Here is a 15,473-nt window from a genome sequence, read left to right on the forward strand (position 1 = left end):
TGTGCTGTTAAACACTTGAGATCAGGTCTAAAAAAAGGCAGCTGAGTCAATTGTTAATGTAACTTGGCTATTTTGAACCCTTGTCCATGGTATCATTGGAACCCAACACTGGAAGGAGAAAGAAACTGTGGAACCAGTCTGTCTGTCACAACTTCATAGGAAAAGGAGCTATTCATTCCTTCCATGTTAGCCTGTGCTGTCAGGGAGGGCCACCATACATGGAGGTCATTAAGACATGAGCTCCATCCCCTGCCCACTCAGTTTTACTCTTCCCCTTCATAAGTTATATAGTCTCTGCAGGCCAAATCAGACTTTAAAAGGCATTATCATGATTAACCTGAATCTAAAGAAATATAAAATACAATGAAATTGAATATTGTAGTTGTTTCATTTTCCAGGCCAAAATTTGCAAGCCTGATGCCTTTTGATCTTCCCTGCAATTGGCTAAGGTAAACACGAATATCTATCTCATTCAGTGTGCCTTAGAAGTGATTTTTCTTTAACAGGACTTTGTGTGTGTGTGTGTGTGTGTGTGTGTATGTGTGTGTAGAACTAAAATCATCCAGTATTGTTATGGTGCTAGGGCAAAAGCAATTTTGCATATCCCTTCCACATTGTTCACTAAAATTTACTTTGACAAGCTTTTGGGATAATCAAGGAGAAAAAACCAAAGTGAGGTGTTTTTAAAAAGCCAATAGAATGGAAGGTGAGTTACAGCCCAGGTCTGAGAGCCCCTGGATTAGCCAAGTGAAGACTGAGAGCTTTAGCCTTGTCCCACTCCTGGAAGTGACCTTGATGCTACATTTTGTCTGAAGTTACAACATCTTATCTCTCCTCTGTTCTAGTTCTCCTTTCCTATCATTTCCATGTTCCTTATTGTTCTTCATTTTATTTCTTAAAATATTTTAAGATATAACTTTTCTATGGTAAATGAAACTTAAATTAACCCCAAAACTTATATGAAGTAACCACTAACTAATTCCCTTTCATTTTAGAAAATTTAATATTGTAGCCCGTCACTACCTCTACATTACATATGCTGATTTATAACGGTATACCTCTGGGCTTCCTTCCATGTTCTGGTTTGATAGCCCATGGCTTGCAAATTGTCTTTTTGGTGTAAGCACAATAAACTTTTACTAATAATACTTCAGGGGAAAAAGCTTTTCTGAAAAAAAAAAAAAAAAAAAAAGGGCGAGGCAAGGCAGTTGATGTTTGCCTCATGTTGTTTTGCAAATGGGCCATGTATGCAAGTAGAAGGCAAGGAGAGTCCGAAGAGAAGTAAACCATTCTAAGATTGCTAGATGGCAGTTTTCATAAGCAAGGGAACTTATGAGGCATGTCTTGGGTGGCTGCAAGATGAGTAAATCCCCGCACCTGCCTGTCAAATCTCAGAAGTTTATACAGAGGTCCTGACTAGGTTCAGCCAAGTACACCAGGCAGATGGTCAACACCACATTTCTATCTCAAGGCTGTATCCCTAGGGCAGCTTCTGGGAGTGGGAAAGGCAAGTGGTATACACATTTCCAGGACAGGGGAGGGGGTAGGGGCCTCCAATTACGTGGGTCCAGCTCACAGGTCAACCAGCGGTCACGTCTTTTTGATGACCTCTTCCAACACCTCAAATCCATAGAATGGCTCTTAGGGGATATGGAATATAACAGATATAAGTCAAAGTCCTGCTCACAAAAAGCAATAAGTACTCTATAAGCCAAGGGAATATATTTTTACTTTTACAACTTGAAGCTTTATTAGGAATCTCGTATTCATGGCTCATAGACAAGTGAGAGCTGCCATGATTTTGTGAAATGATTATCAATCAAAAAGTATAGACAGGCTCAGATAGACGAGACCAAACCATCCTATCACTTGGCGCATCTGACCGGATGCCGGGATTCATACTCTGAACAACACAACTGAAGTGTTTGTGTCAGGCTGATGGGATTTTAGGTAGTTTTTCTTTATTTTCCAATATTTTAAAATTTTGGCTCTTACAACGAAGAAAATAAATGGAATCAAAGAAAAATAAATGTCTCCTCAGCAGAATGGAGCAACAAACTGTCATAATGCTATTTCATCAGACCCATGGAGTGTTCCTATTAAAGAACCATGGGCCATGACACACGTAACTTTCCTTGTAATCATGCAATCTTTGGCTTGTTTGGGATGAATATAGGCAAAATTTTATAACATCCCATCACAGAAAAAGAGAAGGCACCCTCTAAGCAATCAGTGGTCTTTCCACAGAAACTCCTTCACATCTGTACTTCTCTGTCTCAAGAGTGAAAACCAACCCAAACCATCACCATCAACAATAAATAAGTGGATTAGACTTGCAAACACTTCACTGATGTTCTTTTCTTCCTTCTTCTACCCTCTTATAGGCTTGTTCTTCATCTATACCCCTAACAAGACTTTCTGTCTTTCACTTCCTGTCCTCCTTGTGGGCCTCAATGGTCAACTTTTCTCTAAGTGTCAAGACCTCACTCATGCAGTCTTCTTTCTGTCAGGAAACAAAGTCTGCTCAACACTTCAAAACTCACTGCAGTAAAAATGCTTCCTAAACCCATTCCTCCGGGCCTGGTCCCTTCCTTTGTATGTTTCTAGAGGCACATTGAGACGCCCCACCAGCACCTCAGATTTAAACAAAAATCACTCTAATACATTCCAACCACCTCCCCATCCACCGAGGCCCTTTGTGTGACATTCAAGGCCCCACCATCCCACTCTGCTTTCCTCTCTCCGCTTCCCAGCAAGATCCATAGGTCCAGCAACACTGACCCATGAGACAAACTGGGAATGAGAAAAAGCTGGAATCAGACCCCAACTCCTCTGCATGCATGCCCTGTGATCTGAGGATGGCCCTGTGGCTGCTCTGAACTTCAGTTTGTTTATCTGTCAAATGTGAACGAAAACAATAGAACCAACCCCATCGAGGTACTGGGATAATGACATATGAGAACATGGGAGGAACGCCTGGCAAACACCTGGCACTGAGCAGGACTCTATAAACAGTAGCTACAATGATTATTGATAAGCATTGAATGCCTCCTCTGTTCACAGCTCTGGTCTGCTGGAAATGTTAAATTCTGCTTCATGGTCTTTGATTGCAAAGTAGAGAAGGCCTGTTTCTTACCTCTGTGCCAAATTCAGTCTCCAATTCTTTCTTGCTGGGACTTTGTAAGCGCCTGGGCCGAGTGGTGGGGATTTCCTGCAGCAACGTGCTTTCTGCTTTGGACTGCAAAGTCAGAGAATTACTGCTGGGTAGCGTCAGTGATGCCACAAAAAGCTCATTCACCATCTTGGTAGAAAATAATCAATAAAAACTATATGCTGCACTTCTTCTAGAGAAGAGCAAGTGAAATGGTTAAGAAAAACGACACTGAATACTTCTCGAGCATAATTTTCCACCTGTGTCAATGTTAAATACTATATTAATATTTAAAACAAGAAAGACAAATTTAATGGCATTTGAATCCATGCAGTTTTGAGCAAACAGAGCATTCTAGACGAGATCTGAAGAGCTGCAATCAGTACTGAGCAAAATATTCATGTGGTTTTTCCTCACCCTTGCAGCTTGTAATTTCTCCCTCATGCGTTCCCTCATGGAAAATTCTGCAAAGCCTGTCCTGGAAGCTGAAGGAATTGGAGGTAAGCCTAAGAAAACACAGGAAAGTTACTTTAAAACAACATTTTTTTTTCCAAAGGGAAGATTAGATTAAAAAATAACATGAGAATGTAATTTTGTTTTGCAAATTTAGAACTTTACATAAGCAAACATGAGATAATGCTGACAACCATCCATTTGACGTAATAAGTGCATGTCTTGGCTTTTTTGCAATTGACGGGGGGAACCTGGGTCCTGCCAGGAGTGCCACATTGACTTAACCAAGAATGAAACGAATGACATTCGACTATTCAAGGCACAGACACTCCAATTCAAGTACCATTGGGAAGAGACTTTCAAATTTGTTGAATGGAGAAACAGGCTTATAGGTGAAGGGGTGGCTAATGAGTTCAGGGTTCAGCTTTCAACAGCGATGATCACTTCAATCAGAGAAACCTTCCTATAGGCTCAAGCCATTGCCATAGGCTAAATAAATCATAGACACAGCATGTATTTTTGAACATATTATTAAATATGTATGTAAATCTCATGAACTGTTGTGAAGCTAGTAGGTGCTGGGCACTAGGATATACGCTTTGAATGTATCCCTGCAGGGAGGACACAGTTGTTACTATCACCAGGGATCTTGAAGACCAAGACTCTGAGGTCCCTGGAGTAAGTGACTGGCTCTCCGATTGCATACCTGGGATGTGTAATATTCGAGACTGTTCCTGTTTCTCTTATTCCTAATGCTCTAAACCAAAGTGTCAGGGAACAGAATGTTACTATGCTTGGAGCAGAAGGGCTGAAATGGTGTGGAGTAGGATGTAAACTGGCAGGAGGAGTTTGGGATCGAATTATGGGGAGCCTCTGATGTTACACTGAGGAGCCTGGAACATATTCTCCAAGCAGTGGGGGAGTCCTGAGATTGCAGGTAAGAGGTGGGTGGGTGGAGAGAAGAAGGCACCAGAGACCCCAGCTCGGATGTCCCAGTGAGTCAGTGGGAGCAACCACACAGAGGCCACAAGGAGGGAAGGATAACAGGACCCAGTGACCAAGGGGAGGTCATGCGGTTCTCACAGCAGCACATCTTCCCGGCACTTGTTAGGTGTGCAGGTCCTCAGGCCAGGCCCAGACCTACTGACCCAGAGGCTGGAGGTGCAGCTTAGCAATCTGTGTGTGTGTATGGGAGGACCCCTGCTTTGAGAAAGAAGGAGGAAGTGCTGATGGCTGAGCTTTGACTTATTGACACTCATGGGCCTTATTTGGCAACAAGATGCCTCTGAGGTGCTGGCAAGATGTGAAAACGTGTGCTTGTCCAGCACCAGGGGCTCAGGGGCTCTGGGCGAGGCCCAGACCTAGGGGTAAAGACTAAGGAAGCATGTCTGCCTTGGCGGCTGCTGGCATCTCAAGAAAGCCTTTTCCTAGGCAGAGCATGCAGGAAGAAGTGTTTCTGACACCTGTGGCCATCAGCACTGTACATGGGAGAAAGGCTGGCAAGTGCAAGAAAAGGCAAGAGAAGGTATTCTATTGGACGAAGGAACAGCAGTGGGAAGAAGGAGAAGGAGAGATGGCCAGCAAAGGCCTCTGCTAGCAACAGGTTTGCAGCTCCCTCAGTGCCAGCTTCGTGCAGAAGAGAGGAGGGTCATGGGTTTCAAAGCTTATTTCTGCACCCTGGCACTCAGTTTCTTCGGTTGTGTGATAGAAAGACAGAAAATTCTACTTCCATCAGGCTCCAAACATGGCACTCATTCAGTGCCTGTAAGGAGGCAGGAAATAGTTTCAGTAAAGATTGTGGTCTTGCATGTGTGGGTTGAGGTTCAAGTTCTTTTTTTTTTTTTTTTTAGGTTCAAGTTCTTAAGAGAATCTCTGTCAGTGCAATGAAATGGCCTTTGACCATCTTTTTAAACTCGTTTTAAAAAAATGATCAAGCCATTCCTTTCCATTTTCAAGATCATGTAAACATGGTAAATCATACCCGTTATTATGTATACTTAGAGTCCCAAGACTTTTCCTGTATGGCATTGGCCACATTTTGAACTTACATATTTGTGTGATTATTTGGTTAATATCTGTTCCCTTCCCCAGATTCCGTGGTCCCCAGCCACACAGGGCAGGTACAGGGCAAGTGTCAGTAAGCGTGTGTGATTCCCTGATGAGATAATGAAAGGGCTTCTGGACTGGGGCTTGTCAATCCCGTTCTCCTGCTGGCCACCCACCTTGCTCCTGCCCCCAAAAGAAGGATGTTTATAGTCAACAATAAGTGTCTTTAAACACAAAAATGCACCTTGTTTATTTACTTCCCCTACTAAAAAAAAAGAAAGCCAGTTTTTCAAGTTAACTTAAAATAGCTACCATCTAAATGTAGCTCACTAGAATAATTTTATATGTTAGTTTTTAAAAGAGAGACAAGATATTCTATTAAACATTCTCTCTTCTGAATGGAGAAAATGAAGTGACTTCTCTAGGATTAGTTTTAAAAACTGTGAAAGATTTTGAAATGGTAAAAAGTAGTTCTTGCTTGATATTTTAGAGTCCATGCTGGTGAAAGACATTTCAAGGGTATACAGATTTCTGAATCAGATTTGCACAAGCTTGGTGGGGGGTCACTTTCCCAGCTAGAATGTGACCCACTGGAGGGCAAAGACCTTGTTGGTGACCTTCGTACCTGGCACTTAGTAGCACTTAATCAGAGAAAGGAAAACATACAAGAGGGAATGGAGGGAGAACATGCAAACAAAATAAAATGTAATTCTCATTTGGGTAAAACCAGATGATGATGACAACAGTTTTTTCAAGATAACATGATGAACCATGTATACTAACTCCCTTTAACAGAATAACTGATAGAGATGAAGTGCTTTCCTTTTTATCTAGTAGAATACAGTGGTGTTTTCTTAAACGACTTGAACTAAAATAACCCTCCTGAGACATTTTTCCCCCTAATTCATTGTCAGTGACTCCACTACCTTGCTAATCTGCTCTGCGATCCCAAACTGCCGTCTATTTTTCCTGCCCTGGGGATCAGAACAGACTTGCCAAACCGGAGGAAGAGTGTGACCTCACATTTACATTTACAGAGGCTCTTTGACACAGCTGAGCGAACCTGGCATGAGTAAAGTTTCTGCGGCATCAAATGCAAAGAGTGTGATGAAAATAATTATAAAAATTATGAAAGACTTGATTTGGAGACATGCAAGAACTTGCAGATAATGCGAGTGTTGCAAGACATTCCGTTAAACATCAATTGGTATGAAATACGGATTTCCTTGGCAAGATGGCCTTTTTCAGGCAGTAGGATGATGTCCTCACCATGCTGCTCTGGCTTCTCAGGAAACCCATCCATCCCGAGGCTTCATCAGCCTCATGTTGGCATGCTTCCAGATCTTCTCTGCTCTGTCTCTTTTACCCTATCACTCATGTTCACTGTACCCCACCTCTCTGTCCTTACAGGCTTCACGAAACGGTGGACACTTTCCATTTTTCTCTTAACCACTTCTATTAAACCTGAACCCTCAGGAAACACAACCACCTCCTCGGAAGATAGGCACTGCATTTTGAAGTAATGCTATAATCTTCTCATCTGTCCCCAAGTCGATGGGATTTTGTTTTTATGGAGAAGTTTCTACAGTTCTTCCTCCACAGTCCGGAGGTCCTCCCCACGTCCCCTTACTGGTGTCAAGAGATCCCCATCTTTCTTGCAAGGTGTTGTTCTGTGACTCTCACTGCTGAGACCTGAGCTCTCTGTCTATCATGGGGTATACCAGGACTTGGCAAGGACTTGACATAAAATCAGAAATAGAGTATTTTGTTTTGGATTTGAATTGGTATTATCTGGATTCACACGGATTGTAGAACAGGTGAGCATGATGATGATTGGGTAGTGACCTTGTCTTCTACCCGCCCGGTCTAATTAAAGAATATACTTCTAGGGCAGCCCTGGTGGCTCAGCAGTTTAGCGCCGCCTTCAGCCCAGGGCTTGATCCTGGAGACCGGGGATCGAGTCCCGCGTCAGGCTCCCTACATGGAGCCTGCTTCTCCCTCTGCCTATGTCTCTCTCTCTCTCTCTCTCTAATGAATAAATAAATAAATAAAATCTTAAAAAAAAAAGAATATACTTCTAGATGTTTTTATTTTATTTATTTTACTTGTTATGATGAATAAATATTTACCAAATCCTGTGGCACCTTTATGTTTTTATCAATTGGGCACTATTGATAATTGTCAAGATCTTTTTTTTTTTTTGTATATTTTTTTATTGGAGTTCGATTTGTCAACATATAGCATAACACCCAGTGCTCATCCCATTCAGTGCCCCCCTCTGTGCCCGTCACCCAGTCACCCCATCCCCCCGCCCACCTCCCCTTCCACTACCCCTTGTTCATTTCCCAGAGTTAGGAGTCTCTCATGTTCTATCAATACAATAATATTATTGTAATCATAGAACAATAAAAATTTAGTTTGTTAATATGGTGAGTAATAAAAGGCTTCGGCATAGAAATAGGTTACTTAAAATTCTTGGAGCAGGAAGTGGAATGAAGGAGTTCAAGATGAAAAAGGAATGGTGTCAAATTTTCAACTGTTCAGGGAGAGCTTGTTTCTGATTTTTGAAGGAGATAACAGCGCTCGTCAAAGCACTGTGCAGTTTAGATTCTTTGGGATAATTTTAAGAGTGATATAACATTTTTATTTTAAAGCATTAATATTTGTTTTATATATTTATATTTTATTAACATCTGTATATTTATGTCATCAATAAAATATTTAATTTTTTTATAACAACTTACAGAGCATAGTTCTTATAGGCACAGTGGTCGAAAGGGTGGAGAGAACACTGCCTGACCTGTTTTTAATGCCTGCCTCTTTCCTCCAAATAGATAATCTGTCCTTTCCCATTACAAAATTCCTGGATAGAGTGTAAATATGGAGTTGGGGGGTAGGGAGAGCATAGGACAGAAGTCAGCTCAATCTTAGTAGAAATCTGGAGGGGAACAGGGCAAGTACCTGAAAGGCTTGGGAGGAAAAATATGATGAGTTGGACAATCTGTTTGACTGTCCTCAACATTGAACAACTTCATATGGATGTAAGAAAATGGAGGGTGCTGTCAGCCACTGTCAGCCCTCTAGGAACACAGGGTGTCCTTGGCTGTCAGGCAGGAAAACCTGCCACAAGGAAAGGGCTTCGGGTTATAATGGTGGTTGTCACTAGGATGTAAGGAGGTGGGTGATTATTTTCTTGTCTTTCCTTCTCCTGATTTTCTAATTTTTATCAAGCAGAGTAGTATCGCTTGTCAAAATCTTACTACATAAAATGAGAGTCAAAATAAACTTGCAAACAGTAGGCTCTGCCCTGGGTTTTGAGCCTCAGTGCTGCTGATGGATCACATTTGCTGATGGGTCTGGAGGTATTTCCATGGTCATGTTCTCCTCTGTTTCTTTATTTCATGGTCTCATTAATATCACATTTTACATTAACTGAAAACATGGGACCCTTATCTTGGCGCGAGTCTCCTTTTCCCCCAGGGGTGCTTTGAACCCTGGATCTGGATCTGCGCACTGCCCCTTCCTGCATCTCTGTGTGTCAGCACACCTCACAAGCTTGGGGATTGTTTAGGGCTAAATGCTTCTGTCTCCCCCAGAATTCATATGTTGAAGCTCTCCACACCATCCATGATGATGGTATCTGGACGAAGCCTATGGGATCCTGAGGGTGGGGCTCCCAGGATGGGATGCAATAGTGCCTCTCCACCTTTGTAAAGATTTTATTTATTTATTCATGAGAGACGCACAGAGAGAGGGCATGCAGAGACATAGGCAGAGGGAGAAGCAGGCTCCTCATAGGGAGCCCGATGTGGACTTGATCCCAGACCTCAGGATCATGCTCTGAGCCGAAGGTAGATGCTCAACCGCTAAGGCACCCAGGCATCTCACATTAGTGTCCTTCGAAGAAAAGAAAGCCCAGAACCATGGCTCTCTGTCTTTCTACCATGTGAGGATACTGTGAGAAGGTAGCCACCTGCTAGCCAGGAAGAGAGCTCTTACCAGGAACTGAATGAATCTGAGCTTTAATCTTGGAATCCCCAGCCTCCAGAACTGTGAGAAATATCTGCTGTCCGAGCCACTGTCTATGGTATTTCATTATTGCATCTGGAGCTCACTCGGACAGGGATCATCAGCTTGTGCAAGACTAGGCCCGGCCAGCCCAGCCTTCTGTCCCTATACTCCAGGTGGTGGGATAGGGTGAGGGGGATTCAGACAGGGCTGAGATTCTACAAGGCGGCTTCATAGATATTTTGCCATGAAAATTCTGCCTTGGATAGAGTGGGGAAAAAGAAGTAAACCTCATTCACAAGGGCCAGGGACTGCAAGAGAGATGCCAGGGTAACCGACCAGTGTCAGAACAATCTTTGTGAATTTCCAAGAGGGGAAATGGCACGTAAGGCTTCTGAACTTGGAGTATTCTTGCAGGCCTCAGCGCTGCTGATAGATCAGATTTGCTGATGGGTCTGGAGGGATTTCTGTGGTCATGTTCCCCTTCTCTGCTTCTCCTTCTCTGCATCTCTGTCAGGTTACTAGCATTCTCTAAAACCTAATTTTGGACATGCTAGATTAGAGAATCTCTTCTCCAGTTTTCAAACATTCAACCAACAAATATGTATTGAGCACCTATTATGCATACAAGGCACCAAGGATAGAACAGTGAAAAAAAATGAACAAATCCTCATCTTTGTGGAGTGTGTTTTCTGGCACGGAATAGAGAGAGCACAAACAGGCAGTATATTTAATACGTCTGACGGTAATAGGTGATATGAAAACAAATAAAACAGGATCCGGGATAAGGAGTGCCAGGAGGCGGGGTGTACTGCAGTTTTAAGTAGAGTTGGCCAAGCAAAGGCTTCAAGCTGACTTTGGAACAAGTGAAGGAAATGAGAGATCGAGCCACATGGATGGCTTGGGGATGTGCATTTTATAGTAATACCTGGTGCAAAGACCTCTTAGAGCCATACCTAATGCAGGCTCAGAGCAGAAAGGGGAAACATAAAGGGCAGGAGATGGAATACCAGGGTATCAGGTCATAGAGATAAGGGGGAGACAAACAGTGTAAGTCATCCTACAAAATGTGGCTTAAGCTCTGAGTCAGGTGAGAACCACTAGAGGACTGGAAGAGAGGAGTGACATGACCTTATTTTCCTAAAACCATTCTGGCTGCTAGGGTGAGAACAGAAACCAGGGCATCAGCTGGGATGCTGTATGACACTCCAGATGGGAGGCGAAGGTGGCTTGGATTGGGATAAGAGTGGGTGTACGTAGTGAGAAATAGGTGTATTTGAGGTCTATTCTGAAGATAGAGCAAACAGGACTTATAGGAACTTATGAATGGGGACAGATAAAGACAGGAGTTAGGGATGACCCAAACAACAGAAGAAATGAAACGTGTGTTTAGTGAGATGAAAAGATCGTAGGACAAACAGGTTGGGAGGAGGAGATTAGGAGTTCAGCTTCAGTAGAGTGAAATTTGAGTTGTCTCAGGATAGAACACAGACCTAACTAAATGTAAAAGCGAACAGCATAAAACTTATAGAAGAAAATACAGGAGAAAAATTTCATGAACTTGGGTTAGGCAAAGACTTTTTCAATATAATCCTCAAAGCACAATCCATAATAGAAAAAAAGTGATACACTTGACTTCATCAAGAATGAAAGGTTTTTGTACTTCAAAAGATATGATTAAGAAAATGAGAAGATAAGACATTTACTCAGAAAAAAGATCTATGAATTATTGATCTGATTAAGTACTTGTATCCAGAATATAGAGAACCCTTACAACTCTGAGGATGAAGAACCCAGCTAATAATGAGCGAACATTTAAGCAGATATTTTACTAAGATGATACACAAATGGCTAATAAGTGTATGAAATAAACACTCACTATCATTAATCATTAGGGAAATACAAATTGAAAGCACACCAAGATACCATTACACACCTTATAAAGACCATAATTAAATACTGGTAATACCCAGTGTAGACAGTTCTCACATACGGTCGGTGGGAGAGTAAACTGACATAGTGGTTTTGTAAAACAGATCGGTAGTTTCTTAATGAGTTAAATACAAATTTGACCCAGAAATCCTACAACTTCTAAAAAAAAAAAAAAAAAAGAAAGAAAGAAAGAAAGAAAGAAAGAAAGAAAGAAAGAAAGAAAGAAAAGAAAACAGATATCCATGCAAAGACATGCTGCCAATGTGTTTAGCAGCATTATTAATAATAGCCCCAAGCTGGAAATAATCCAAATGTCCATCAACAGGTGAATGAAAAAGTAAAATGTGGTATATCCTTATGATGGAATACAATTCAGCAATAAAAAGGACCAAAATGTGGATAGATGCTACAATATCTATGAATCCCCAAAAAACATAATGCTAAGTGAAAGAAGCCGGACACAAAACACTACATATTTTATGATTATGTTTACAGGAAATGTCTAGAAAAGGCATATTTGTAAGGATATAAAACAAATCAGTGTTTGTCTAAGGCTGGGGTGGGAGTCGGGATTAACCATATATAGGCACAGAGGAACTTTCTGGAGTGATGAAATATTTTAAAACTGGACTGTGGCGATGGTTGTACAAATCTATACATTTAGCAAAAATGTAAGTATACATTAAATTGTATACTCACTTTGGGCAAATTTTATGATACACAAATTATACTGCAATAAGGCTTGTAAAAATATGAGTTACCCCATTAGACACGCAAACATAGATACCAGTAGAAGGCTGCCATTTAGTCTGAAAGAGCTCTGGACTTGGAGGTAACAATTTGGGACTGGCCAGTCTTACATATGATATGTATGTGTTAGAATTTCAAGTCCTGAGATGACCAAGAGAATGAGTATTGATGAAGAACCAGAGGGCCAGGGCCCTGAGCCTGGGCGCTCCGACATCTGGAGGCTGGGGGCATATCAGAACCAGCAAGGAAAGAGGGACAGCCAGCCAGGGAGAGGACAGGAAGAGAGGATTGCTGGAAGCCAAGTGTAAAGGGAGGAGGTGGCGCTGGGCTCCACCAAAAGCTGCTGAAAGTCAGTAAGGCAGAGACTGGCAGGTGACCAGTGAATGGAGCAAACAGGCAATTCACTGGCTGCCTCCACAAGAGCAGCGCCGCTGGGGAGTGGGGATGGGAGTTAGACTGGAGTGGGTTCAGGGATGCCTGGGGGGCTCAGTGGTTGAACATCTGCCTTTGGCTCAGGGTGTGACCCAGGGTCTTGGATTGAGTCCTGCATCAGGATCCCTGCAGGGAGCCTACTTCTCCCTCTGCCTATGTCTCTGCCTCTCTCTGTCTCTCATGAATAAATAAATAAAATCTTAAAAAAAAAGATTGGAGTAGGTTCAAGACTGGAGATGAACACGGGGGTAGATGACTCAGGAGCAAAGTTGCTTAAAGCAGTCTGCTGGAAAACGCCTTTCCTGATCGCTAATCATAATGATGGCTGTATTTCGTACTTGTGCTCTTTCATGATATAGTCAGTGAGGTGTGGACACAAAAGACAGAGGAGAGGCTCAGGAAACAGATTTCCCAGGGAAAGGCAAGACAGGACAGGGTCAACTGGTTAGGCCTGGCTAGTTTGAATGATTCTGGGAGCTCAAAGCTATAGCGGTGGCTCTAGTGGCCTGGTACCTGGCCCTGGGATGATGCAGGCTGAGAACTATTGCTTCCTGGGGCCGTACCTGCCAGAAAGAGTTGGGCTGGGACTGGTCAGCTTGCATTTCAAAGGCACACTTCACTCTGAGCCCTTTGCCATCTCTAAAGAATTGGCTTGAATCTCTTCAACCCAGAAAGGTTATTTCCCCCGCTAAGATGTCAAATATCATAACATGCAGAAAAAAAATGAGAGAATACAATGTACTCTTTATTCATTCTTGTTTTAAAGCTTTAATTTAGTCCCCTTGGTACTGTGTAAGGTAGCGATGGCCAGGGCTGGTGAACTTTTTGACCTTTCCTTACATTCCCCAGCATGCTCTGACTAGAATGTTCTTTCCCTCATCCAGCTGCCAGACTCCAAGGTAACTTCCAAGACCCAGCTTTTATTGGGCAGGTCTCCTTGTGTTCCATATTGTCCTTTGTGACATTTCTTTCCTGGGTCAGTCTCTCCAGGGCTTGATGATTTTTAAAAAGCATGCCTAAAACGAAGCTCTATTTCCTTATGTTTGCATCAGATTTCACTAGATTCCCAACTTTCCTTTCCACCAATACTAAGAAATTGGCTCTGAAATGATGCTTTAATCAGAGAAACTAACACGAATGAATGGAAAACAGATGTCACTAATGAAGAAATTTATGTTCATAAGAAACTACTTAACATTTGATAGTTACTCCCTCAAGAGATGGTGCAAGTTGGAATCATGGGGGAAATGTGTGTACTTTTTTTCTAGATGTTTATTTGATTTGGAGCTAGTGCCTGTTCAGTGAAATGCTTTCTTTATTTGGAATGTCATGACTATATGTATGTTTGAATAGAAAATTAGGAGCCAAAGCCTTCACTGCATGATTTATGCTGCTGTTAATCAGGGAGGTGGCACCTCTGAGCATGCGCCCTGGGGCAGTGGGGGAGGCCATATAATCAGTGTGCTGGTATCTGAGTATCTGAATACAGTTTGACTTTCATGACCCTTGGCCACCTGGAGGAATGCTATAGTGTAGAGAGGGTGGTAGGCTCAAGGTGGGGAGTTGGGGTGCTAGCACCAAAGGGGAGACTAGACCCATGAGAGATTTGGAAAGTAAATGTCAAAGACCCATGTCCAGGAGAGCAGTCCTGGTTGGAAGGATGTGGTGGGCATGGTAAATGAGCATACCTAAACCAGGGCATGGCTTTGCATAAAAAGCGGAGAGACTGGCTTGAGACATCTGTTCACTCAGCAAGCATAATTGAGTGCCATCTGGGTACGAGCCCTGTGCTAAGCAGACCTGAAAGTCAGTGTCTACCCTCAAGAATTTCTAGTCCAGTAGAGAGGGGAGGCTGTGTACCAGAAAAGATGACACTCACATGGGCAGGAGCCTTGAAGCACAGAGAAGGTCTACTCAGCCCACACTGGGGCATAAGGGAAACTTTCCAAAGGAGGTGGTGTATATATATATTGATTTTTGAAAGGTCAGTAGCGAGGCTAAGTTGAACCAATAAACAAAACCCCCAAATAGAGAAGGGGTTAGTTTAGGTAGGGAGAATAAGGTAAGAAATCCACCCAAGTGACAGAAAAAGATGAGGCAAAGCCAGAGTGACAATCTCGGGAAGGCTCTATGCCCCATAGGAGGAGTCCCTGGGGACCTGGGAGCCACCATGGACAGTGTTGGTTGCAGGATTGTTACTGCACCTTCCATGGACAATTGCAAACCCTTAGCTTTAAAGACTAGTTGGGGTTGGGATTTGTGTCAAATGATGCCACAGCGTGGCAATTAAGAGCACAGAGGTCCCCTGACTGGAATTTGAATCCTGGCTCCACCGCCTCTAGCTGGTGGTTCTTTCTGCAGGCAGTTTCCTAGCCTATGAAACAATGCAGATGAGATGATCATGCTGTGCTGAGAGTTACATGATGTAATGCACGTAGCAACCTTAGTGCTCAAGAAAGGTAATTATTTTTGTTAGTTCTTTGGCAACAAGTTCTTCTTTTGGCTGGAGGAGACGACTATGTATGTGCTAGCCCCTCTGCAGGTGCTTTCTGTGTATTGTCTGATTTCATTGTCCTAACTGCTGCATTACGTCCAGGCTTTTATGATCCCCATGTTATAAATGACACTCCAGTGGCTTGGAAAGATTGGAGTTCTTGCTCAAGGTCCCATGACTGAAATTAGTAATGAGCAGCAGTGAGTC

General features: G+C 42.7%; 1 protein-coding gene across 8 annotated transcripts in view; it reads right to left on the bottom strand.

Moving 5' to 3' along the window:
* The window catches only part of CC2D2A (coiled-coil and C2 domain containing 2A), a 136,428-nt gene that overhangs the window by 103,955 nt on the left and 17,000 nt on the right, over positions 1-15,473 (bottom strand). For all 8 annotated transcript variants that reach the window (XM_025437049.3, XM_025437046.3, XM_025437044.3 and 5 more), the window contains 2 exons: positions 3,569-3,657; positions 3,137-3,238 (listed from right to left, as the gene is read on the bottom strand). In XM_025437049.3, coding sequence (XP_025292834.1) covers positions 3,137-3,238; positions 3,569-3,657 — 191 coding nt within the window. The remainder of the gene's footprint in view (positions 1-3,136; positions 3,239-3,568; positions 3,658-15,473) is intronic.

This window comes from Canis lupus, chromosome 3 (assembly GCF_003254725.2).
Source record: "Canis lupus dingo isolate Sandy chromosome 3, ASM325472v2, whole genome shotgun sequence".
NCBI classification, from domain to species: domain Eukaryota; kingdom Metazoa; phylum Chordata; class Mammalia; order Carnivora; family Canidae; genus Canis; species Canis lupus.